Source organism: Eublepharis macularius, chromosome 5 (genome assembly GCF_028583425.1).
Source record: "Eublepharis macularius isolate TG4126 chromosome 5, MPM_Emac_v1.0, whole genome shotgun sequence".
NCBI lineage: Eukaryota > Metazoa > Chordata > Lepidosauria > Squamata > Eublepharidae > Eublepharis > Eublepharis macularius.
Window position 1 is genome coordinate 66,850,035 of NC_072794.1, and position 27,985 is coordinate 66,878,019.

Here is a 27,985-nt window from a genome sequence, read left to right on the forward strand (position 1 = left end):
GTCCAGCTGAATCAGAATCTTTTTTACTGTCCTACAGCTGCTGCTCATTCAACTTTCTTGCTTCCTTGAGTTCTATTGCACAGATTGATACTTATGCAGCATCCTACAGTTCTGAATTTCCCCCCTAAAATTGTTGGTACTCTTCTTGATTGCTGTGTTTGTAAGCCTTGGTGGCTATGAAACTCTGCAGAAATGAGATGCCTGCACCAGAACTGACGGGCTGGGGGGGGGCGTTCCTGCACTGAGCCAGCCTCACGCTTTCTACAGGACACAGGAATCCTTTGTGAAAGTCCGCGGGTTCTTTGGAGAAGTCCTTGAAGAGGGAACTCTCTAAGGAACCTACACAGCAACCAGCCTGCAAGAGATCCCCTCAAGGAATATCTAAGACTGGTACATGGCTTGCCAAGGACTACATTGCCACATCTGTTTTTTCTCTTTGCATGGAGACTATGTCCTCTATATTTCCTTACTGAATATAGATATTGTACTGCACTCCTATTCCCCCACCCCCCATTTTGTCTCTCAGCTCCTTTCCAATTTACTGCCTTTTGTATCTGGCTGCCTTCTAAGTTAGTCAGCAGGGAAGCTCTCATAGTAGGTCATCTTGTATACTGCTGATTTGCTAACTTCTTTTGTGTTTTTTCTCTCTTCAATGATACTGGTTGGGCCTGCCAATGGGAACTAGTTACTCAGATGTGACAGGGTGGGTTTGCTTTAACTCTTATGACATTCTTAGTTTCTTTCTTTTTACTGCTCTAGTATTGTTTCTTTTCATTGTTTTTTCCTCCCTCCCTCTACTTTCATTACTCCTCCTTTCTCCAAAACTCGGAGGCAGCAGATGGAACTTGGAGGAGTTCAGCTGACACTGGCTGACTCAGTTAAGAGCCTAGGGGTTATACTGCATCCAGCACTGCTGCTATAGAAGTAAGTAAATGCAACTGCAAAAAAGGCTAACTCAGGCTAGCCTGGAAGAAGGCCCTCTACTTTGACATGGCTGATCATGCCACCTGGATTCATTAAGGTAGCATAGAGACTAGATGTCATAAGTCAGCCTTGTCCTGTGCTCAGTGAAGAGTCATCAGATGAAGAGCGGCCTGCACTTCTCCCCCAGCTGCAGCTGACCTTGAGTATGATGAAGAGCAATTACTGGCTAATCAACTAGCACAACCTTCAGCTGTAACAGACCCAGCATCAGGGAACTCTGACACAGCCAACAAGGCTGCTGAAGGCCACTCTTCCCCTCCCCTCCCTCTTTGCCAACACCCTTGCAGCACCAGCACTGTCAGAGACGGGTAGAGCTTCATGAGCACAGAAGGAGTGCAAGGCTCATGAGCCAGCAGCAACTGTCAAACGACCAAGATGAATGAGTAAGTTCAGGATGTTTGTCTAGTAAGTGGCTGACAGTTTAGCTCATTAAGACTGGAAGGAACAACAGTTTGTGGAAGTAACTAGTACACTTCATGGCTGCTCTACTGACCTTGCTGGCACACTAGTTCTGGAACTCTGGCCCTTGGACTGGAACTGAATTGTGGCTTCTCTGGAACTCTGGCCCTTGGACCGGAACTGACTTGTGGCTTTTCTGGAACTCTGACCCTTGGACTGGAACTGACTTGTGGCTTCTCTGGAACTCTAGCCCTTGGACCGGAACTGACTTGTGGCTTCTCTGGAACTCTAGCCCTTGGACCGGAACTGACTTGTGGCTTCTCTGGAACTCTGACCCTTGGACTGGAACTGACTTGTGGCTTTTCTGGAACTCTGACCCTTGGACTGGAACTGACTTGTGGCTTCTCTGGAACTCTAGCCCTTGGACTGGAACTGACTTGTGGCTTCTCTGGAACTCTAGCCCTTGGACTGGAACTGACTTGTGGCTTCTCTGGAACTCTAGCCCTTGGACCGGAACTGACTTGTGGCTTTTCTGGAACTCTGACCCTTGGACTGGAACTGACTTGTGGCTTTTCTGGAACCCCTGACATTTGGACTCTATTAACTCTTTGCTGTCTGGTCATTCACTGGCCTCTGCGCTTGGGCCTCTGGCTCCTAGGGGACTATGCCAGTACACTAGACTTCTATAATGCACTGTATGTCTCTCCTCAAAGTCAACTCAGACTCCAGGATGTTGCAGAATGTTGCAGCTCATTTGCTTTCAGGAGCTAGATGGAGCATGTATATAACTCCCATTCTACGGTCATTCCATTGGCTATGCATCAGTTACTGGGCTCAATTCAAGGTTTTGACTATCACCTACAAAGTCTTTCATGGCCTTGGCCCCTCATATCTCTTCAACTGCCTCTCCCCCGTTGTTCTTCCATGGCAGCTTCACTCATCTGAACAGGGCCTTCTGCAGATACCACTCTGCAGTTGGGCAAAATCTACATGCACTTTCTCTTATGAAATGGCCTGCCTAGGAAGGTTTGGAAAGGTCCCACTCTCTTGGCTTTCTGCAAACTACGTAAAACTGAATTTTTCAGAAAGACTTTCTTCTCAGGTTACAGGGCTGTGTCATAAGAAATAATTCTGAGATATGGCTTGGCAAGGTACAAGGACTATAGACTATGCTATTGGGTACTGTCTGCTGATGTAGATACGTTTTTACTGGGTAGTTCCCATGTTGCTGAAGAAGTCATGTTGACTGGTTATTCTTTGTTTCAGAAAGGTTTCATCTCTGCGCTCAGTCTATGCTTGTTTTCCAATTTTCTGCTACAATACCCTATTCTATCTGTTCACTAAATGTCATAACTGTTGATCAGGTTGTATTTTGCTCAGTGAATATCCTAGCCGTTGATTATATCGTATTCACCTGTACTAACCCCACCTTGGGTCTCAGTGAGAAAGGTAGACTAAAAATAAATACATTTTTAAATTAAATTAATTAATTGAAATAACTAAGGCTGGTAGATTATCTTTCTGCTTATTGGTGTTTACAGATATATCTGCTACAGAATGCCTATTTTTGAATTATGCCTAAGCTTACAATCATATCATGGAATGTCAAAGGTCTTGGGAGCCCCAGTAAGTGCAAACAAATACTATATAGTCTTAAAAGACAACATGCTTGCATTGCTGTGCTCCAAGATACTCGTATGTTTCAGGGAGATCAACAGCAGCTTATTAAGGGATGAGTGGAAGAAGCATACTGTGTTCTGAGAACTCCAGTAAGGCTAGGGGAGCTGCAATTCTAATATACATAAAAATTTCCACATGAATGTATTTGCTTCCAGAGCAGATACAGAGCAGAAGGGAGATACGTATTCATTTTGGTTAAATAGGAACAACTCACATCTGTGCTGCGCAACATCAATGGGCTTAATGTAGCTAACCCGTCTTTTTCCCACTCTTCTATGGTCACTGGCAAAGAACTTGGAAATTATCCTATGATAATGGGGTAAAGGTAAAGGTAGTGCAAGCACCAAGTCATTACTGACCCATGGGGGGATGTCGCATCACGATGTTTTCTTGGCAGACTTTTTGTTATGGGGTGGTTTGTCATTGTCTTCTCCAGTCATCTACACTTTACCCCCAGGAAACTGAGTACTCATTTTACCGACCTCGGAAGGATGGAAGGCTGAGTCAGCTCTGAGCTGGCTATTGGAATCCAGCTTCCGCCAGGATTGAACTCAGGTTGTGAGCAGAGCTTGGGCTGCAATACTGCAGCTTACCACTCTGCACCACAGGGCTCTTACCATGATAATGGGAGGAGACTATAATAAAGTAGACAAAAGTGGTAAGAGTTTCCAAACCTCAAGTTGATCTAAATTAGGCCTGCAAGACACTATGCTTGATACAGGTTTGATATAGGATGTGGGGAAAAAAAATCTTGATGGGAAAAAAAGCATTTATAAGCTGCTCCTTCGGGGAGCTGCTCAACGAGTCCCACAATTTAAAAAACAAAAACATAAAATTACTAAAATTTATTTACTAAGTAGTGCATTTTACGTTATTAAAGCAGTACCTCTCCTCATGCTTTTCTCTGATACCATCAACATTTCTGTAAATTTTTACCTTTCTAGTCCTCCTAACTAGCTTTCAGCCTCACTTAATGGTTCATCTGCAAAATGCCAGTATATGTTTCCTGCCACTTGAGACTGTTGTGAAAACTGCTAAGACAGTAAAGCACTTTGAATATTAAACATCCACAGTTGGTATTTTGTATTGTTGGAAAACTATAAATGTTTCATTGTTATATATAAATATTTTAATTTAAAAAAAAAGAATATTAAACATCCCATATCAAGGACTATATAAAAACAGGTTTACCTTTCTTGCCCTCACAATTAAAGCAGACAGAATTTTTCTTCCACTTTCAGCAAGAAATAATCTATTGGCAGTATCTGAGAGAATTACCTAGAAAGAATCGCCAGATGTTACAAAACTAGAAATGTGTAAAAACGTATTAACTAACACAATATTTTATTATAATATACTACACACTAGAGTGAGATCACTCATTAAAGACAACTTGTCTGGGTGTCTGCTTATCTGTGATAATGTTTGTTCAGGAAAAATGTTGGTGTATGTGCTGATGGCACTTACAAATCTGATCATAATAGACAAGTCTCCACTAATGGAAAAAATACTTTAGGAAGAAGGGATGATATAAGTAGGTTTTATACTGATGTGGCCAAAAATGTATATGCTACACCCAATTGTCCTAGAAACATAATTATCCACTTTTGCAAAGTAGATAATGGGTCCATGAAGGCTAATGACAGTTGACTGGAGCCAGCAAGTTGTCTCATTCAGTTTTGCTCAATTCTTTCTTACTACAGTCTCAATCTCACATGGCTTTTGGCCATATAGGTGCCATGATCCCCAGTATAGCATTTTGGGTGGTCAAAGTGGACCTCCCTCTTTTTGTTCACCAGTGGAAAAGCTGATCAGATCCAACCCAGTGTGATTTTTGGATATTAGATGAATCCAACTTTACATTTCAAGTGGTGTCCAAAGAAGGGACATAACAACAACAGCAACAACTGCATTTATATACCACCCCTCTAGACAGATTAGTACCCCATTCAGAGTGGTGAACAAAGTCAGTGTTATTATTATCCCCACAATACAGCTGGGGAGGTGGGGCTGAGAGGACTGGCTTACCCAAGGCCACCTACAGAGTTCATGGCAGTAGTGGCAGTTGAACTCGCAGAGTGCTGATTTGCAGCACAACCACTTAACCACTATGCTGCAGCAACTTTTTTCCTGTTTTTTTCACTGCAGTTTTCCCCAGTACTGAAGAACAAAACAGTTTGGAAAAAATGAACATTTTCAGGAACTGCAGCTGAAAAAACAGCAAATTTCCTGCTGCATGCACAATTTGCTTACATATTCTCTCTTTGGCTCCTAGCTTTTTTGTCTGCAACCACAGTGGAATCCTGTCATAACCTAGACACAGGCAGCACAAGCCTTTATGCCTCACACTCGGGAAATGCAGAGAAATGTGAGGAGTGGCTGAAGTTTATGATGACTGTGAATACATAGGCAATGCAATTATTATACAACAATTGTTACAGAAACATCTATCGATAGTATTTAACACAGACTACATTAATACAACACACATTTCTATTTAAAATAATATAGTGAATAGAAAAAAGTGGTTTTCCTACACCATAAGAAAAAAACTAATTTTGGTGGCATATAAAATAGATTCTTCAATATTAGGCATTGCTATTCAGAGACTTTAAATATTTGATACAATTGATAATTATTATAAAGATACTGTATTCTGAATGCAGGTCTCCACAAACCCAGGCTGCTTAGGAGCACGTAGAACAGTGCGAGTCTCTTTTGCCACTTGTACCTACTCCACAGTTCAGTGCAACATGAAGAATTTTATCTACATCTTTCCTGAACTCTCTGCATGTTCTAAAGATCTTAGTGGAAGTGTCGAGGTTTCTCAGACCACACTGAACTTTGGAGCAGGTAGAAGCAGTCCCTTGTGCTGCTTCTGCTGCTCAATGTGAAATCTGAGAACTCTGAGAGAAAGGAGCTATGTGCTGTCCATGGTAATTTCCTTTTGCAACTTGACTTTCCATTTCTAATAAATCAATTAGATTCCTGAATATCAATGTCTAAAAGCTTAGAGCAACATGAGAGAACCTTTCCCCAGGTCCTCTGTGCATGCTATATATGCTATATAGATCCAGAGGAGTTAGCTGTGTTACAGTGCAATCCTATGGTGAGTTACTCCAGTCTAAGCCCATTGAACTCAATGGACTTAGACTGGAGTAACTCTCCATAGGATTTCACTGTTAATCTGTAGTAACAAAACAATAAAGAGTCCAGTAGCACCTTTAAGATTAACCAACTTTATTGTAGCATAAATCAGTTGTAAAAGTCATGAAAACTGACCACCTATATATCTCTGGTCAGTTTCTTCATACCCTCCATGCATCTGACAAAGAGAGCGGTGGTTCTCGAAAGCTTATGCTACAATAAAGTTGTTTAGCTTTAAAGGTGCCACTGGACTCTTTACCATTATGCTATATAGGACATTGGAAAAGAAAAGCTGGTGATACCTAGTGATGCCTCTACGTTTGGAGGACTCGTGCTGGTGAATCTCAAGCCCACAACTTCGCCTAAATCAGCCAACCTTGTAACAGGCTTACCACTAACCACCCTTCATTTTCCCAAATAGAGGAGAAAACTGGAAGTAGAGAGCTGGTCAACAGTGGATGTCTTGTTGAGTTCATCCTTAAAATCTGGACACTGCTAAGCATGTTAAGCAGTATTTGTTAGCATAAGAACAGCCCTGCTAGATCAGTGATCCCTCTAGTCCAGCAATCAGTCTCACACACTGGCCAACCAGATACTCTGGAGGGCCAACAAGAAGGCACAGAGACTTCCCATGACGTTGCCCCTTGATTCTGGTATTCAGAGGTTTAGTGGTTTATTTCTTTGGAATTGCATCAGAATTAATGTTTCCAGTTCCTCTTGGTCATTCAGGGGGTGCACTGAAATGACAATCTTCATGCATCTGCAAAGCAATAAATACTCCTGAGCTCACTTACGGATGAGGCCTACAAGTCTAGCCACTGCTTAGTTACTATAGGTTTTTCTGCCCCAAGCAACTGCTCCATGCAATAAAAGGTTCATTCTCTAGGATTCCTTGAAGACCCTGAGACACAAATCTCAGATTATAACCTGGCATACAAGACAATCCTTTTTTTTTTTTTTTTTGATTTCTCTTTTTTTTTTATTAAATTTTTATTGTTATTGTAACATTAGATGTAACTAATAACCTTCAAGTAACAAACAACATTTCAAATTTGAATGAAACAAAAACCAATATACAATACGCAGTTAGACTTACATCCTTAATAGTTAACATAGAGAAAAAGTAATTCCATGTAATTACACAGTTATATTATCAGCTTAATAGAAGGAGAGGTATCCATTGTTTGTTACAACTTGTAGTATTTTCGAGTTGGGCTGCATATTGTTCTTTTCTATGTATTCCAGAAATGGGAGCCACTTTTCAATAAAATTAGTATTTTCTGTGAGTTGTATTGCATTTTGCATATCATTGCTTACTTTTTCTAGAATGAAATGATTCCAAACTTTAGAGAACCAGTTTTCGATTGTTGGTAATTTTTTTGACTTCCATACTGTCGCTATGGCACTCTTAGCTGCTACAAAAAAAGAGGCAATGAGCTCCTTTCTGATTTTGGGGACGTGTGAGTTTTCCCACAAGTCTAAAAAAATCATTTTTGGGTCAAAGGGGAGGTCGTGATTTGTGATATCTTTAATTTTCATTAATATCTCTTCCCAAAATCGTCTAATTCCTTTACATTCCCACCAACAGTGGGCGAAGGTTCCCTCCCCGCCACAATTTTTCCAACATTTTGGGGATGATCTAGCTGATATATGTGCTAATTTTTTGGGTGTTAGATACCATCTGTGAATCACTTTAAACGTTTGTAATTTAGTTATGTTGACTTTCGAGGTGAATATTCCAGATGTCCATATTTTTTTCCAAATCTCTGGGGACTGTTCAATTGCACAGTCCTTACCCCAACTAGATTGACAACTTAGCTGCTTGTTCTCAGTGATGTTTAGCAGAAGGTTATATAGTTTAGCTATCATGCCTTTTTTTTGTTGTACTGGTGAGTCTAGAAATTGTTCAAATTCTGTCAGAGGTTCTTTCATGATGTTCCTTAGCCTTATTTTTTCTGCCATGTGTGAGAGTTGTAAGTAATTAAACCAATGTAGTTTTTGTTCTAATTTATTCTCTATATCTACTTTCTCCAGGAGACCTAATTTTGTGGATATGTCAACTAGTCTAGTTATTTTTGCTTGATGTAATGATAGGATAAGTGATCGATCCCACTCTGGTAAAAACCATTCTTGATTTAGGAACGTAGAGAATCTAGATATTCTAGGAACAATTTTGATCCTGATTTGGTCCCATGTCTTTAAGATAGATGGTATCAGGAAGCTTTTTTTGATGCTTTGTGGCCTATTACTTGGTTTGTTCCAAATTATGTCTGTTATGTCACTGAATTTTGAAGATGGTTGTATGATCATAACCCAATCTGGCTGAGGGGAGTTTGAAGTCATTTGCAAGAGATTAGCCAATCGTGTCGCTGATTGATATAGGTATAAATCTGGATAATTAAAACCACCATTTGCTGATTTCCTCCTCATAGTAGTGAATGCGATTCTCGGGTGCTTGTTTTGCCATAGAAATTTATTAATTAATATTTGCCATTGAGCTATTTGTGATCTATTTATAGTAAGGGGGATCGCTCTAAACATAAAAATAAATTTTGGTAATATAAAAGCTTTTATTAAATGAAATCTGTCATACCACGTGAGCTTTAATTTATTCCATTTGATAATATCTAATTTAATTTGGTTTATCAATTTGAGGTGATTCAATTTTATAAGGTCTTTCAGGTTGGGGGTGATTTCAACTCCTAGGTATGTAAGATTAGATGGGGACCATTGAAAGCTATATATTGTACTAATTTGTTGGACCGTTTTATTATGGGTGTTGATGGCAAGATAGTAAGATTTTGTTTGGTTAATTAATAGTCCTGATATTGCACCAAATTTTGTAAGTAGAGATGAAAGATGGGACAGTGAACTTAATGGTTTGGTCAAATAAATCATCATATCGTCCGCGAACAAGCTAATTTTAAATTCTGTGGAGTTAACGTTTATTCCCTTTATCTGTTTATGTTCTCTAAGGGCAATCGCAAAGGGTTCTAGGGCGATTGCAAATAGGAGAGGGGATAGAGGGCAACCTTGTCTTGTACCTCTTTTAACGTTAATATTTTCTGAGTATGTAGCGTTTACTTTGATGTTTGCTATAGGTTGGTGGTATATAGCTTCAATTGTGTTTAAGAATTTTTCTCCAAATTCCATATGCCTCAGTGTTTTTAGTAGGTATGATATTTCTACCGAATCGAAAGCTTTTTCGACGTCTAGTGATAAAAAGATGGCTTCCGTATTGTTTTGGGTGCAATGGTCTATTAAGGTTAATGATTTATAAATGTTATCTGTAATGTCTCTTTTTGGTATAAATCCTGATTGGTCTGTATGAATGTAGTTAGAAATGAATGTATTTAGTCGATTTACCATAATAGAAGCAAAAATTTTATAATCGTGGTTGAGTAATGAAATAGGGCGGTAGGATGCTGCTTTTAGGGGATCTTTTCCCTGTTTATGGATCACTATGATGTCGGCTCTCTCCCATGTGGGTGGCATTACTCCCTTTTCCAGAATCGAGTTGGCTAGATCAGTTAGATGTGTTGCTAACAAGCTCGTAAACTTTTTATAAAATTCTGCCGGGTATCCGTCCGGCCCTGTGGCTTTATTATTTTTAGCTGCTTTTATTGCATCCATTGTTTCTTGGATAGTGATGGGTTTTTCTAGAAATGTTCGGTGTTTTTCCTCTAATTTCTTAAAGTGTTTTAGTGAGTTTAAAAAGTGGGATATTTTAGTTTGGTCCGGATTTTTTGATGAGTATAGTTGAGTGTAAAAGTCTTTAAAGACTTTAAGGATTGATTCTGGTTTGTATTGCATTATATTTTTACTGTTATGAATTCTGTTGACTGTGTTTTGTATTCTCTTTTGTTTTACTTTATTTGCCAGAATGCGTAAAGTTTTAGGTGTATTGGTCCAATGTGATTGTTTGATAGCAATCAGATTTTTGTATATCGTATGACTGTCCAAGGTTTCTAATAATTTCCTTTGTGTTAAGAGATCCCTGTATATTTTTTTACTGCCTGTTAATTTATGTTTATTTTCTAGTGCTTTTATATTGCTTATTAACTCACATTTTTGTTTCAATTTTTCTTTGTTGATTTTAGCAGTAAGGGCTATTAAATGTCCTCTGGTCACTGTTTTTATCGTATCCCAAAATATGTGTATCCCAATGTCTTTTGAGAAGTTGTCTGTAATAGCTGTTTCAATTATTTTGCCAATTTCTTTAATTGCATATTGATTGTATAATAAATGTTTCGGTAAGTGCCATTGAGTACTGCTTTGTGTTTTAGCACTGAGATTAAGTGTCATGGATACCCAAGCATGGTCTGAGATTGTGTTACTTCCTATTTCTGTTTTCTCTATTTTATCAATTATGTCATTAGAGCTAAGAAGATAATCAATTCTTGTGTATGTATTATGTCTTTGTGAGAAGTATGTGTAATCCTTTTCTCCCTCGTGATAATGTCTCCATGTGTCAATTAAGTGGTATTTCTGTAGTATGGCTGCTAGTTTTGTTATTTTGGATTTTTTTGATGTGTGTACTTTGTTAAAATTTGATTTGTCCAGTTGATGATTTATTATGTAATTTAGGTCTCCTCCAATTATCAAATATCCTTCCTGAAATGAAATCAATTTTTGTATTACTTCCTCTATAAATTCTAATTGGTTTGCGTTTGGAGCATATACTGAGGCTAGTGTGAGCGTGTGCTCCCCTACTTTCCCTTTAACGAAGATAAATCTGCCTTTTTTATCCTTAAATGTTTTTGTTTGTTGAAATTGTAGGTCCTTTGCAATTAGGATGGCTACTCCTCTTGATTTGGAGTTTCCAGTTGCGTGATACTGGGTTTGCAGCCACCTAGCTTTTAGCGAATCTGCATTATTATGTCGTAGATGGGTTTCCTGCAGAAATATAATTTGAGGTCTGGTTTGGGCTAAGTTCGATATCACTCTCTTTCTTTTAATTGGATTACCTAATCCTCTAACATTGAAAGTTAAAACTTTGATTTTAGAGCTCATTGTCTGTTTTGATTATAACAATTACTTGTGCCTTTTTTTTTCCTTTTTCTCCACCTGTATTTATTCCGAATTCACTATATATCTTAACTGTTGATTAATCTACAATCCTAGTCTAAATCGAGTCCGTACAACTATATGCGATTGTTCATCTCTATACCAGCACTTTTGATTAAAAGACAGCAAGAGAAAGAAAAAAAATAAAAATAAAAATGATAGTATCTGGTTCACTGTTTCTTTCTTTCTTTTCCTTTTTCTTTCTTTCTTTTTTTTTTTTGAGTGAATTGTATGGTTATAACATCAAACTTATCAAACCATCAGTATTCCAATCTTGTAACTTCTGCTTATAGTTCTCAACTAGGTTTAACAATATAATTATCAATATAGTTGTTTTAATATCACAATAATCTTATTTACTATGTTATTTCTTAATGTCTATATTTAAATTACTCTCCTTAGGTCGATATATAGAAATTAAAGTTGCAAGATTTCTCTTATTTTCTACACGATAAACCTTCCCTAATTTCTTAGAATTCAGTCCAGTCAAGTGTTTACCAGTTATACCCCTCTAACTCCTTATGCTGAATTGACTTCTTCCTATGTTTGTGCTCTATATTATTGTTCTTTCCCCTCTTTCCTTTTCCTGTATATATATATATATATATATATATATATATATATATATATATATATATATATATATATATATATATATTCTTTCTATGATATTTAGTGCATACAAGACAATCCTAAAGCTAACCTCTTGGATTGTGTGTTTATTCAATGCCCTACATAAAAATACTGCTATCCCTGAAGAAACTACTTGTTTGAGCAGCTGGATTAGTTAGTTACCAAACACACTTTGCAACACAGTATAAGTCAGTAATGTTTAACTATTCCCTTTATGTTGTACAGAGGTCAAGTAACATAAAAGAACAACATACCCTCTGACAACTAAACATTACCTGAAAAGCTTGCCGGATACAATGGAGCTTAGCAAGAAAATCGCTGTCCCCTAGACACTCCAACATTTCAGTCCTATGCACATGGAATAAAGATTTGAAACAGAGGCAGTCTGACATCTTAGAACAAGCAAATCTAGAAGTGCTATATGCAGGCTGAATTTTAGAAACTGAATAGTTAGTATTATATATTTATATTTATTTTATTTAAATATTGGATTTATATCCTGCCCTTCCCACAAGCAGGCTCAGGGCATGTCACAACATCATAATTACAGCAATATATAAATACCATAAAATACTATAAAATATAACGTAAAACTGTATAAAAAAGTAAAACAATAAAACACAGTCCAAAAAGACTCCGCAAAAAGAACACAATATCTAGTACCTTAGGACTCGAGAATAAATCTTGCCTTCTTCTGCCAACTGCATTGCTTCTTCATATAATGGGCAGTGGCAAAGGGAATCCAGATGGTAGGCATTTCGGCTTTCTTTGTGCTCTGCAAGCTAGAACAGTTTGTTCAAGATTTATTAGCTAATTCCCTAAAAGATTTTTACAAATGTCATAAGTGAGCAGTGGTGTGGTATTACTTTGAAAGGTATCTTCTTTTTAATATCATTTAAGATTTAAAATCAAGAAAAATGTGAAAGAAAAAATGTAAAACAAAAACTATAGTATATTCAGAATATTATTCTATTAATGCTTTGATAGAGAACTTCAACAGACAGAAGAGTAGGACATGGGTTTGGCACTGAATCATAGCCCATAGAAGTGGGAATATATTAGCCAGCATTCATGTAATTCATGATTATTACCCAGGGGGTGCATTATAAAACTGCTGGTTAAACACTATCCCATTTAGTGTTCTATCTTGCACAATTATATTATTATACACTTAATCCATCTCCTGCTTACAACTAAAATCTGTATTATGCTACACAGAACACGAGAAAGACTGAGTAATAATAGAATCCTAAAAAAGTCTTCATTAGCTGTTGCATCATATTAACAGTGTGCAACAACAGCTGAGCTCTGATGAACGCACAACTGCTTTTAAGGCACATACCAGAAAAGCCAAGATGTACAAGGAAGGGGAGGTAATAAGCAATCTTCTAATTATATTTTACCAGTGGGTATGGGTGGCTTTAAGAACAGATTAAATAATTAAATAAGAACAGATCTACACAATTTTAAGGCAGGATAATTAAGTTTCTGGACATCAAAAGAAAATTCAAGTTTTCTATGATAGAAATTACTTAACATTCACACAATTCCAATGCTTTTCAGCCACATACTGTGTGGTTACGAGATACACAGAAAGATATGAACAGGGCTAAAGCAATCATAGTCAAGCCAGTGCTGACCGTCTAAGGACACTTCAAAAACAGCATCTCATGGAGATCAACTCCTGGCAGTTCAGTGTTTTCTAAAAGAGTTTGTACTCTGTGTCACTTCAGTGTTCTTCCAAAGTTCACATCAAATAGTCTAAACATATAAGTTCTATTTCTCGTCATTTTTTTTTTTAAAAAGCCGATTCTCATGACATTGGATACGAATACCCTTCTGGCACTCTCACATGTTAAAGGGGAATCCATGATTTGGGGGAAAGGAAAAATGTAGCAACTCAAAATTAATTTACTGTGGAGCAAAACATACTCATCTGATACATAGAGAGGTGTCTTTCCATAATCTATACTGAATACACTGCCTGCAGTCCTAAATATACCTACCTGCAATTTTCTTACAAAGCTAACTTTTTCCCCAGTAAAGACATTTAGAATTGTGATGTTTGAATGTCTTCAGAATCAAAGGATTTGAGAACTCTCCCCCAATAAAAATAGTCTTGTTCTTAAAGAAACAAAAAAAAGGGCTTCCTTGGCTTTCTAGAGATAGCTCACCTGGTCTCTTTTGGGGGCTATTTGCTTAAATGTGCAGAGCAGTGTGTTCCTGGGATAAGCAGTCCAAAAGGAAAAGTGTATTAATTGTTTCAGTTGTAGGGAAACATGGGAGCTGCCTTATGCTGCTAAAACCTTTGATTATTTATCTGATTGACCAGAGTCAGATAACACAGTGATCACTCCAAAATCTGTCCTCATATCACGAAGTACGTTGATCTCTTAGGCTAAGCTTATCTGACAGATTTCTGCAAAGCAAAAAGGGTTTACTACTTTTGTCCAAGAAACAAAATAGTTATCTCATCTTCTACAACATCTCTCTCTTCATAACCACCAGCAAATAAATCCAGGCTTTGACATTATTGTTCTATGTGGCATAATAGCTCATATACAAGCGGTAATACAAAGCTGTCCTGGATTTGAGAATACTCCATTTAATTATTTAGGGGCCACAAATTTCAGTATGGCAATGCTTCAGGATCTCCAAATATTGTATTATGTCTTAAAAGACTGATTTATTTTAGGTAACACCACCAACATCATTAAATTCAGCACAAAGGGGAAGAGATTATGAAAATGATCATAATTTCTCATTCAGTCTCCAGACACTGCACAATTACATGAAAAAAAATTAGATGTAGTATTTCATAAGATCTTTCTCACACACAGACACCACATACGTGTCTTTTTACATATGTATATATCACACAAATACACCAGAAAGCTGTAGCAAATCCACATACTCTGTGACCTTGCATGCATTTCTCTTGGACATTCTGTTCTAAGAGAAATTACTGTTGTCTAGTACAGACCACTGATTAACCTATCAGTGGAAGAAAAGTCAAGTCCTCAAAGGTACAGCAGCTACGTAATAAAACAGTAAGCACTGCTACAACATACCTCTGCAGCTGAAACAAATGAATCTGTAGAGGCGATACTTAACGTATCACGCAGACTGAATTCATCTGTATTATCCTTCACAGTGATATCTGTGTCTTTATCTTAAAAAGGAGAAAAAGTCCATTACAACATCTTTTGCATATTCTACATAATCCCAGTTAATAGTGACTAATGAATTGTATTAATTTGTTTAGATATTTATACCATGTTTTTCTTCCCAACGGAGAGCCAAAGTGGCTTACAGCATCATTCTCCACTCCTCCATTTATTTATTTGATTTATAGTCAGCTCTCCCTTTAAGCATCCCAACAACAACTCTGTGAGGAAGGTTAGACTGAGAGAGAGAGGTCAAAGGTTACCTAGAAAGCTTCCACAACAGAGTGCGGGTTTGAACATGGGGCTCCCAGATCCTTGTCCAACACTCTACTCACTATACCACACTGGTTCCTTATTATTTCCTGCCCTATCTCAAGGTCTCAGGTATGAAATGTTTTATTCCAGGTGATCCTTCCCCCCAAAGAATGTCCACAAAAATCATGTTACCAGGAGACAGGAATAGCAGGAAAGTCAACCACCCCCTTGAAGGAACAGGTCTGTCTGACAGAATCCATTCCAAAGTGCAGGTCTACAGCAGAAGGGGAGACGATGTGAAAATCATGCCCCCTTCTCTACCACAGGAATTGCCTTCTGCTGACAAAAGATAACCATTGGATACAACTTGTGTGAAATGTTTATAACTAATATTACATTTTGAATTTGAGCATTAAATAATTTCAAATAATCTTAATTTGGATACCAACATTCCAAATTTTATTGGAACAAAACTCAAAACTTCTAAAAAGAAAAAAATACCATTTAGAGTTTACAGTAATAACATAAAGCTTTAACAGTAAACTAGTTAAAATAAATATATTCATTCATCATGTATTTGGGAAACTGAACTGGACCTAAATTGATTGCAATTCACAAGCAACTGATAGTTTCAGGCAGGTAGCTGTGTTCGTCTGCAGGATATGAGTCCAGGATTTGAGTCCAGGGGCACCTTAAAAACCAACAAGATTTTCAGGGTGTAAGCTTTCAAAAGTCAATGCTCCCTTCTTTAGCTATGAGCAATCATCTGAAGAAGGGAGCTTTGACTCTTGAAAGTTTACACCCTGAAAATCTTGTTGGTCTCCAAAGTGCCACTGGACTCAAATACTGTTGTACAAGCAAATCTTCAGCTGAGTGCTTAAGAATTAATTAGTATTTTTCACACAATTATGAAACAAAATGTAAAATTATTCCTCAAAATTGTTATGGCTTAGATCTAACCAGCTGCAAATGGAGTGGAGTTTGCAGAAGATGTCTTTGTTGCCTTCCATGCTGCAGCCTGTTGAGATGAATCCCACTCCATTCCCAAGGATACCCCAAAATTTAGCATACACATCACTTGGTTTCACAAACAGATTCAATTCCCGTGTCAAAACTTGGCATTAAAGCATATTAGTTGTTGCCAACTTGCCAGTATTCACTTTTTCAAAGAGTTGCCATATGCTTGATGGCAGCAGGTAACCTCCTTTCCTTGACCTCAGACCGGTGGAAAAATGGGACCGCATTGGTGGTGATACTATAGAAATTCCCTACAATCTCTATGGTAAAGATCACAGAATGTTACTTAGAGATGATGTCACAGGGAACAACCACTTGACCTGGAGTGACAGGTGATGCTCTAGAAAGACCATAGGGATTGGAAGAATTCCTACAGGGGCATAGAGGAATTGACAAGAAGAATTGGGAGACTGAAAACAAAATCAAGACAAATTAACATGAACATATCCCCAAGAGTTTAATGCAACTTAGGCGCTGGCTTAATTTAATATGATGTAAGATGGGCAAGTCACAAAAAGGACACTTACAGTCAAATAATGCATCTAACTATATATATTATGATTTGTGTCACCTTCCTTCCTAAAACCATCATTGGCTCCTCTAAGCAAGCCTCCAGCAACCAAACTAAACCAGCTGCTTTTTTGGAACTGTCACCAGTATTCTGTGGTAACAGAACTGTCAGTGGCACGGTACCTTCTTATGACATGCTAGAATAAATTTTGTTAGTCCTGAAAGTGTCACTGGGCTTCCATTTTATTTTGCTGAATTCTTCTAGTCTAGCACACTCACATTAATATTTTAATTAAACAAGCTAAAAGACAAGTGCTCAGTGATGATGAAGTCTGCTTTCCCTCTAGCTGTACATCTAACCTGAATCAGGGAGGAGCAAAAACAACTGCCTGAGAACAAGAGTCAGAGATTGAAGAGACTAAAGGAACCACGTCTTATTCAATCACACTAGCTGGAGGCAGTCTCAAAATAAAGACCAGGGGGGGGGAAACCTGAGACTACTGCTCACCCACAAAAATGACACTCAGAGATGATCCAGCTACAGCTAGAAGCCTGTAATCATACCAGCCTACCTTTTGCCACAAAAACTCTGTTTTCATTAGCCTGTTTCTTTTTCCACAGAAAACACTGCACTGCATACAATTAGAGCCAACAAAGTACCATCTCTTTACTAATTTTAATTCCATCTGTATATTCCCTTACTGTCTTCAATGACTGCTGTAGCACTTCAGCACCCAATCAAAAAGCCACATGTAGATCATTCTTTTGATTTGTATTTTTAGGATCCTGGGGTGCATTTAATGGGAATCACTCCTGGAAATATTAGTCTGGGCCTTTGCCAGCATTCCACAACTCTAAGGAAAGAAAGTGAGAGGCTGCAAAAGATAGGTAGTTTTTCCACATTCTTGTTCTAAAGCCATTGTCATGGGAATGCACGCTATTCAAGGAAGATAGAGCCATATTCACACAAGCATATATCATGAGTGACTAGACAGGGTAACTGAGAAAGAGCTCAACATTCCAAGTACTGATGTGAGGATCTTCAAGAAAAGACTGTAAACATCAGCCAAAGAGAGACTGTATGCTCATTTCTAGCATACAGCCTTTAATTATATTCTTGTTTCTGTTCTTCATTTTCTGAAACAGATATAATTTTGAATATTTTAATCAATTTAAAATTAGAAGTCTATGTAAATTGGCCACTTAAGGTAGAAACATTCAAGAAGGCTAGAGAAGCTAGCTGACTAAATGCATGACACGGTTTTAGCACTGTTCAAACCAGAGAACCTTTAAAGAGGTGGGAAATAAAGGCAAGGCTAACATTTTTTTAAGCATCTATGACTATAAACTCTAAGACTACAATAGAACCTTTAGCCAAACTCACAGCGTCGAGGACTGTGGAGAAAACTCTTTGTGAAAGAATAATTTAATACCTTTCTATGCGCGCTGTGTGCGCGCACGCACACACACACACTACAATATAATACAAATGTTTAGGACAGCTTTAGATAGGAGACGCCAGCACAATGAAAATACAAGGAATGCACAGCTGCCTGATCCACCCAGCTGCCCTCAGCAGCCAATCCCAGATTCTCATGCAGCTCTGGGCCTTACAGCTTGAAATGCTAGTTACTTTATATGCTTTTCAGCACACTTATTTTAGAAGCCATAGTTCTTTACCCTCTTCTACTCAGATGGTTGATTTTCTAAAGCAGCATCCTTGAAATGAAGTCTATTTAAGACAATTGTAAAATAATAAAACAATGAAATGCTTTTCATTTCAACATGGAGAGAGCCACTGGGTGTATATTTAACATGTATCTGATTGATAAATAAATATCAGTAATTATTGAAAAATAGAACGTACAAAAAAAAGCTCTAACATATGAGAAAAAGTGATTATAGGAGCAAGCCTTAAAAAATAAGTGTATTTTCCCTTCCCAATTCCTATTGAAAACGAACAGCTGACTGTTTATACAAGTAGTAAATGACACACTTAATGGTTTCTGAGGGCTAAAAATTACTTTATCCTTGCATGCATCTCCAAAGAGAGAGGAAGATAACCAATGAACGGGTTTTTTAAAAAAAAGATCAAGGCTGTGTTCCTGAAACAGATGTTAAATTAGACAAGTAGCTACACACAAACCTAGTCAAGGCATTATCACCAGATGAATATAATTCTGAGTATTCCAAGAGCTTCCTTGGCTTCATTTCTATTAAAAGTACGCCATATTTCACTGAACTCAAATTCCACTCAATGCTTGTTTTAAAGCACAAACAAACTTTGGGTCATAGAGCCACAAACTGGGATGACTCTCCTGTATAACTTTCATAGCTGGTTCCAGCATTTATGATGGGCAGAGATAATAAAGAAGAGCATACTCAATACACTGTTAATCTGACAGGTAACACAAGAACATTATCAGGAAATACATTTATTTAAGGAAAGCCTTCTGCTACTTGCACACCACTCAAGGATAGCATCACTTTCTATAGAAAAGCACCTTTATAACATCTGAACAAACTGTTCTTCTCTTCATAATCTTTTCTGCAATCAAAACAGCCAGAGAGATCACAGTTTCCAGCCCACCTGTTTCCAACAGCCAGCCTGCTCTTTGGCATTGGATCACTCTGGGCACTATGCCAGGCCATTCCCAGTCTTTTCCAGACTATGCTGAAAGCACACATTGCCCAATGTCTGCCACCTCCTGGACCAAAGTGAAGTGTTGGGGCTCCCTGAAAGGAAAAACGAAGTGGGAATCCACCATCTTTCTATGTTCTTGAACATTTCTGTTCCAGTTGTCTCTATCCCAGTGCGTAGAAACCATGTTATTTACCTGTTTCAACTGACTGAAAACAAATTCACACCACAAAGAAGGAACAGAATTTAGTAAGTTCAACCAGCTTTGTTGCACTGACTCAATGAAGGCCAGCCACAATAATTTCAATTTCCCTTTTTCATAAATCATAGTCTACTTGATGAAACTTGAAGGAAGGAATACAGTGAAAAGGAAAAATTAAGGCCTAATAATTTGCATTTTTCTTCCCTGTATCTGATAAGAAGCAGTTGAACAAGAAATTCCATACAGATGATTCATAGAAACATAATGCTAGGCAGGACTGGGAACATGTTTTATTTTGCTGCGTTCCTTCCTCTAAACAGGCACCTGAAGAGAAGCAATCAAAGTATTTAATTGTAGCAAACCATCAACACTTGCTGTTTCGCCATGATAGGCACCAAAGCACCTTGTGGCCACGCTCATCTTTTCTTCTCCTCATGTGTGGAGCACATTTTAAAGTTTCTTGTTTTTGAAAGCTGTAGAAAAGAGCAAGAGTCCAGTAGCACCTATAAGACTAACAAAATTTGTGGTAGGGTATGAGCTTTCTTGAGTTACTGAGCTGTGACTCATGAAAGCTCAAACCCTACCACAATTTTTGTTAGTCTTACAGGTGCTACTGAACTCTTGCTCTTTTGTACTGCTACAGAAAGACTAACATGGCTACCCATCTTGTTTTTGGAAGTTTTGACTCAGACTCCAATTTGCTGTCATGTTTGAATGCAGGTGCCTGTTCAAATTGGAGTTTGTTCCTTCTTCACAAATCAAGATTCTCACTCAAGGGAATCTCAGTTTGCAGATAAGAAATACCCTCTAATTTTACTATGTACCTGCATCCAGATGTAAATTAGAGTACTTGTCAAAGCTTCAAAAATTCTGCTTCACCTGCAGAAGGAGGCGTTTCCTGCAACATGTGAATCCAGCCTTGATTTCTTCTCAGCAGATACTCACAGAGAACAACAGACTGCTTTCTGAAAGCCTCCCCCACTTGTGTCAAATCTCCAAGTTCTGCAAGAGCAATTGTTGAGAAGAAATTTTCAGAAAATGTTGAATGCAAATAAAAATGTATAAATATTGATAAATTCAACAGCAGTAGTGCTCAGATTCATCATCACAGAGTTGGAAGGGGCCATACAAACCTTCTAGTAGAACCTCCTGCCCAATGCAGGATGAGTCTAAAGCATCTCTGACAAATATTCATCCAGAATATCTATAAAGCTAGCAAACAGCATTAGAAACACACCTTACATTCAGTTTATTTAGAAGCCAACAAACAAAGCAATAATCAAAAGAATGAATGAGAAGTGCTAGAATCCCATGACACTTGTCATTAGTTTGAGGAATAGTAAGTATGCAATACACTACCAGGGGAGATTTTAATGATTCCGGGGCCCTGGGCAAAAGGATGGTCCCTCCCATACCCTTTTTATTCCCACTATCACAACCTGTGAGTTGTTTGCTGCAATGGTGGTGCCATGGTCGGCAGGATGCAGTATGAGGGCGGCTACTGAATGGAGCTTCGGGCAAGAAAAATGAGCATGTGACACACTCATGCGTGCATACTATGTTTACCCCATGCAGCTACCGCCTGGAGTGCCAGCTGGCTAGCCAGTGAGGGCAGCTGGCTGTTCAGGCACAGGCCCTCTCTGCCATCACTGAGACAGGACTGAGACATAGAGGGAGAGGACAACCTGCACAGCACTCATTCTGTCACTTCCCTCAACAAGTTGCCACATGCCAAGGGTAGGGCAGCTACACAGCAGTCAAGGGCCCCCAGCCTTTGTCCCTTGCCATTGTATCTCGAGTCATGACTGCAGCAGAGAAGGCAGCGGCAACCAAGAGAGCTGCATGGTAGTCAGGCACCCACAAACTGAGGGACTGGCAATTGGTGGGACCCTGGGGAAGAGATAAAACCAGGAAATGATGTTACTCTGCTCTAGGAATCACAGGAAGCTCTATGGTAAAACTTTGGAAGTGATGTAATGCCATTGTGCCAATGGTTATTTTAAAATTTATTTTCTTTCCTGCTGACCAACAGAGTAGTCTCTGTGGGGCTCAGGGCAGCTGCCCCATTCCCCCCATAGCTAAGACAACCACATGTACACTACAAGTGTATCCACTAAGTTTGTAATCCCTTGAAGAGCAGCAATGATTGCTAGTTTACAACTGTCAATTGTGATTTCCCAATGATAACTTTCCTTGTCTCTCCAAGGTGACTTTGAAAGCAACAGCAAAATTTGTTGCATGGTAAAAGAAAGCAGACACATGGTTAACAGAATAAGCCTAAAGACAGTTATACTCTTCTATGTTCAGTTAGGGATCCTAGGTCCCCCACTGGGGGCAGAGATCCCTCACTGCGACCCTCCGCCCCCCCTCACCTGGCTTGTGGGGGGAGTGATGTCATTGTGCTGCCTTGAGAATACTCCCGTGCTTTGCAGCAGGCTGATTTAGGCTCAAATCAGCCTGCTGTGAAGCTTGAGTGGGTTTCCGGGCCTGCACAATGAAGTTCAAGAAGCAAAGAAAAGGTGAGTGCCAGGTCCCTTCTCCCACCGGGAAGGTAAGGGGACCTAGCAACTCTAATTAAAGTCAGTAAGCTGGATCCAACCATCTTCCAAGGAGCCATTCTCTAGCCTCAGAAGCCTTCTTCAAAGTTAAGCATCTCTTCTACTTCACTCAGTAGAGTGATAGGAGTTTAGAAGGGTGTAACTCTGTTTAGGATTGTCCCCAGGTTCTCCATTAATTTACAGTGGTTCAGTGTATCATCTAATTCAGGCAGCATAATGGTTACCTTATTTAACATGTGTTAAATCTTTCTTCTTTAACATGTGTCCTAACTACAGAAGTGGGAAGAGGAGGAACAATTACACTCATTTTAATATGTTACTGAAGGATTAGCACCTGAATAAACAAACACTTCATTCATTATCAGCTTCAGGCGAAAGACAAGTTCTGAAGTAAATAAATGTGCACATTTGTTTAGTCTAGCTCCATTAAGAATTCACTTTACTGCATCTGCAAATGAACACAGAGCTGCAACATAAAATCAACAACAAAAAAGTGCTGCTATTGCTTATTACAAATTTGATCTTGTAAAAAAGTTTCCTCTTGTTTGCAAGACTTTCCTTCCAACTGGCTGCTTGTGAACTCATAGAATGTTAATGAAGATTCCGTAAAAGATAGGTGAAAGTGGGAAAGTGACTACATGTTGAATATTAGTGCAGCAGCTGCTGAGGCAAGCAGAAAGCTAGGCTGGCTGTAGGGAAGTGCTAAGCAACTGTTGGAGAGACTGGGAAAAATGATCAAAGCCGAGGTCAGAGACTAAGAAGTGAGACTAAGCAGGTTAAAATGTAAGTTGCACCCACTTTGCCAGTATAGGCTTTTTTCATGTGAGTGGGGTGGGAGAGGTAATTGCAGAAACTGCTGGAGGAGAAAGGATCAAGCACTCACTTTATCCTTTCATCTTTCAGCCTCTCACAGCTACATTTCATTAAACTCACAAGGAGACGCTTGTTACTTGCCTGCCTCATTTGAGGTCAGTTGGCAATAGCTCCTGTTTGTACAAAGACCATCACTCTTAGTGGTGAATCAAATACCTGAAATTTATAGCTAATTATCCCTTAATGAACTTAAATAGAATTCAGCATATACCTTAAAAACTGGTTTTTAAGACTAACACATAGCTCCATAACTTTTAGGATCAATTGAGCTGATTTTCAGCATCATTACATCCTTATTTCCTCTGGACCAATTACACTGACAGACAGAAACCAGAGAATCAGATCTATTTGAGAACCCTAGCAACATAATCTCTGGAGTCCAGTGCTGCGTATTTCAAAATTTGGGTTGCCCATTAGGGATTTATTAACACATGACTGCCAGATGATTTACTAGAATCTTAATATGACCTCACTCTCTTATTAACGTTAAGTCTCCAAGCCTACACATGGATATTATGCTAGAAAAACTGTACAGTGGGACCTATGTAAATGGGAATTATATATAACTGTGCAAGGGGCAGCTAGTGACGACAAGCAAGCATACCATATGCCTTCTAGGAGCCCAGAAGCTCCTAGAAACCTCTAGTCACATGGTTCTGTAAGTGTCCTGCCACCAAGAGGACACACAATAGCAGGCAGTCTCATGCTAACATGGGAGCTCTGGTCAGAGAGCAGTGATTAGAAGAGATGGAAGCCATGTCTTCAGCCAGACATGGAACAGAATGTCCCCTCATTGTGCCCTCACCTTGTTTAAGAAGGCAACTGTGTGCAAGTGACTTGGGAAGACCAGCAAGGGGATTTCTAAGCCCCATGACCCAGAAATGGGAGGAAGATGTGTGGGTGGAGGCTTGACACGGCAGGGGAAAGGAGGGCTCAAAGGCACTTCATGATCAATACTGAAAAGAGAGTATGAAGCTGAACTTGACCAGTTATATTGCAAATTTCAAAGAAATACGCAAAATTAGGCAGCAACAGAAGACCCACTGAAAAAAGTCAGAGTGTAAAGTTATTATGGCAAGAATGCTGCTGAGATCTCATAAGACTATATTGTAAGGTCTCTGTGACTATATGGAGGTTGTTTATTAATTTATTTATTAGCCACCTTTCTACAGGATGAGCAGGGTCCCATTTCTATTGTCTAGTTCTCAGTCGAGGTCATCAGACAAGGTGACCACAGAAGTCTCTCTTCCAAATCCTTGCCTCAAGCTGCTTTGAAACGGGTACAGAAAATCAGTCTCTTCCAAGAACCTGTTGAGCTAAAAGGCAACCTACATTCTAGGCAATCTCTAACCAACATTGCTTAGTTAGTGTCAATGCAAGGAAGATTGGGGGGGGGGGAGTCTAAAGAACACAAAACATAGGAGGGACAGGAGGTAAAGTTAGAGGGGAGAGAAGCAAAGGGAAAGCTGAAGGGGGGGAAGGGAAGAGAAATATGGGTGGGGAGGAGAAGGAGAAGAAGAAACAACAACAAAATGGGTGGGTGGAAGAGAAGGAAATGGGAGAGATTACAGGAACTATGGGGGGGAGGCAAAGATGAAAAGGAAGAGAGAGGGAATTGAGAAATGAGATTCAAACCTCTCCCCCCCACAAGTATTTGCAGGTCCCTTACTTGTGCAGTAGAATTCTGGTAGACCTATACTCTGCATATGTAGACAAAACTCAACTAAAGATATAATTAATCTAGTACTGTGCGTATACTGGGCATTTTGGAGAGATTTCTCTGAGGTCTACATAGTACTGTAGTTCTTTTAAGCAAATAAATATCATTAGACCTTTGACATCTGCAGAGGCAAGGGGAGGCAAGAAAGGAAGACAATAAAAACAGGCTGAAGCAGTGAAAAGTCTTTGCTGTAAGGGCCTATCTCTCCCCCTGGTCAAAAAGACAGACCTGATCTGGGAGAGGGAAAATCTCCACCTTCTACCCATCCAGGGGAAGAGCATATCATCTTACAGAATAGCCCTTTTCCTTTCTTCAAGAACTTGCAAATTGCAAAAACAGTTTCCCACGGAATTTTAACACAATATAATCAAACATCATACAACAAATCTAAAAGCATATAGGAAAAATGGAATGCTGAACTGCAACCCATATACAGCTTTAGAAATATCATTATTGCTTTGTCTGCTCAGATCAATTCCGTTTGACAGCTGGTAAAAATTTCAGGAGCAAAATTCATTTGATAGGAAAACAACCTTGCTGTAAAAATAAAAAGGAAGAAAAAGGAAGAAAATGTCATTCTTTGCAGACTTTTAAATTATTGTGTGACCTTTTCTCCACCTACAAAGAAAAGCATTCACAGGACGTGTAGGACACAACTCCACTTTCCAAGTTAACATGCTAGGAGAGGCAGATGCATCATCTTTCAAGCCTCAATTCATGAGCTTATCTTTAAGTACATGACTAATGCCTATGACTTTTAAGTATGACTGAAGCCCATGGCTTTAGAAGAATTAACTACATGGCTTGAATTAGTCACCCAAATTAAACACATGCATTAATATAGTTGGTTTATAATGACAATGTGATTAATCACTTAAAAGTTTCAAATGGTCTGGTGACATTAAAAGTGGGTGAAGACTTTTTTGGTTTGCCGTACCTGCAATAACTGTTACTGGTCATCCTTCATGGTTTTGGTGTTGTTTGTTTATATGTTTATATTATTTTCAATGTTTTAATGTTCAAATGTTCACCAACTTGTGGGCCCCATTTGGGTGGAAAGGCAGCTAAAAATGTTTTAAAGAAACAAACAAAAGTGACAAAAAGATTGGTGCCAATTTAAGTTACACTTTTTTAGTACATCAAAAACTACTTTAAACACTCAAGTTAAAAATGAAATAAAGTTCTTTCTCATTCTCTTTGACACATCCACCAAGACCCATGAGGGGCTTAGCTATTAAGATCATTCATTATAAAGATGCATGTAATCCCTTCAAGCTTCTCCATGTAGTTGTAAGCAAAGACCTTTTATCTCCTCATTTTCCATTTGATGGCAAGGGGAGCAATCTTGGGATCTGCAAAAAGATTCTTAGGAGGAGAAAGAAATTGGGTTCTGAGTACTACCCGTGTTACGGACCTTCAAAGGTCAATCTCCACCCTCTATCCCCAACTCAGAGTGATTTTCAGGTACAAAGGGGGACTAGCCCTCCCCAAACACCACTAAGGATCTTTGTAAAAGATCCTTGTGTGTTTGTGTTTTTGAAGCTCCAAATCTCCCTTCACCTCTGAAAGGAATGTTGGGGGGCAGGGATCAAAGGATCATGGTGAGAGGAACCAAAAAGACAGTAAATACCTCGAGAGAAAGGGTGGTCACCCCTGCCCTGAAGCAGGCAGAGGTACATCCTCTCCTAAGAAACCTACTTTGGTCACACAGGACAGTGGTGGCTGGACAACTTCAGGGATTCCTGAATAAAGCAGATCCAGTTTGGTTTCACGTCTGGTTGTGGGACTGAAATGGCCTTGGTCACCAAGGTAGATGATCTGCACTGGGAGATAGACAGGGGAGTGCAACCTGTTCATTCTCTTGGAGGCTTTCGATACTATCAATAATGGTATCCTTCTGGACTGCCTCTCAGGGATAGGACTTGGAGGCACCTTTTGTGGCTGTTTTGGTGCTACCTCAAAGGTAGGTTTCAGAGTGTGGTGCTGGAGAACTGCTGCATGGCCCCTTGGCGTCTAGCATACAGGGTCCCACAAGGTTCCATCTTGTCCCCCATACTTTTTAATTTCTATGTGAAGTGCTGGAAGTGGTCATCCAGAGATTTGGGCTGAGTTGCCACCAGTGTGTAGATGACACTCAGCTTTATCTTGTGCTTTCCACAGATACTAGGTAGGCTGTGGAAACTGCAAACAGGTGTTTGAAGGCAGTTTTAAGATGGATGAGGGCTAAGAAGCTGAAACTTAATCCTGATAAAATAGAGATGCTGCTGGGTGGAGAGGAACTGGGATGTCTCCTGTTCTGGATGGGGTTCCACTCCCCCTATAGGAGTAGGTTTATAGCTTGGGGGTGCTGCTGGACCCGGGTCTCCTATTGGATAAATAGGTGGCAGCAGTGGCTTTTAAGTAGCATATATGAGCATACATTTTATCAGACATTTTGTATAAATATTGAAGAAGGTATTTCTTTAAAGGCACTGCAGGTTTACAATAGTACATGGCTATTTTTAGTAATATTAGGTCCAGTACAGCAGAACAAATAGCAGAAATTATTGTAAATGTAAATGCCCACAAGATATCAATTAAAAATATTCTGACAGCCCCCAGGCCATTTTGTGGACCACTGTATATTTGGAATAGGATGTAGATTTAAATATACTGTGCTGATTATTGAGAGACTTTTTCTATATTGGCCATTCCTTGTGCCAATGTTAGTTGATACATTACTTTCTCTAGTAACAAAAGTTACCCTATAATCTCTGGTACCAGGAATACACAGATAAAAGATGTAATTTTTTCCAGTCAGTAGCATATTCTAACCAATTATGAACAGAACAATTAAATCCTTATAAAATTGTTTTGTATCTCCAAGTTTTAGAAGAATGAGGTTTGCTTGGTAATTTTGTAGATATCTTGGATTTTTTAGTTTAAAATGCTGTATTATACAGCCACCACATATGTCACCAGCAGTCCAGCACCTATCAGGCATAGCATTAGGCATTTTATGTCTTGTAGTTGGTGTCTGGTGCCAACAATTAATCTTGGTCTCTTTATTTTTAGTGCACACACACATGCGAGTGAAGGCTTGGTCCAAATCTGTCTCCAGGATTCTAAGGGAATATCTTAGACAATATCTGC

General features: G+C 38.9%; 1 protein-coding gene across 1 annotated transcript in view; it reads right to left on the reverse strand.

The window, feature by feature from the left end:
* MIGA1 (mitoguardin 1) overlaps nucleotides 1-27,985 on the reverse strand; it is a 77,089-nt gene that overhangs the window by 13,046 nt on the left and 36,058 nt on the right. Inside the window, exons 8-11 of the mRNA XM_054982027.1 lie at nucleotides 14,982-15,082; nucleotides 12,574-12,692; nucleotides 12,186-12,258; nucleotides 4,255-4,341 (exon numbers count right to left, since the gene is read on the reverse strand). Of these exons, the coding sequence (XP_054838002.1) occupies nucleotides 4,255-4,341; nucleotides 12,186-12,258; nucleotides 12,574-12,692; nucleotides 14,982-15,082 (380 nt within the window). The remainder of the gene's footprint in view (nucleotides 1-4,254; nucleotides 4,342-12,185; nucleotides 12,259-12,573; nucleotides 12,693-14,981; nucleotides 15,083-27,985) is intronic.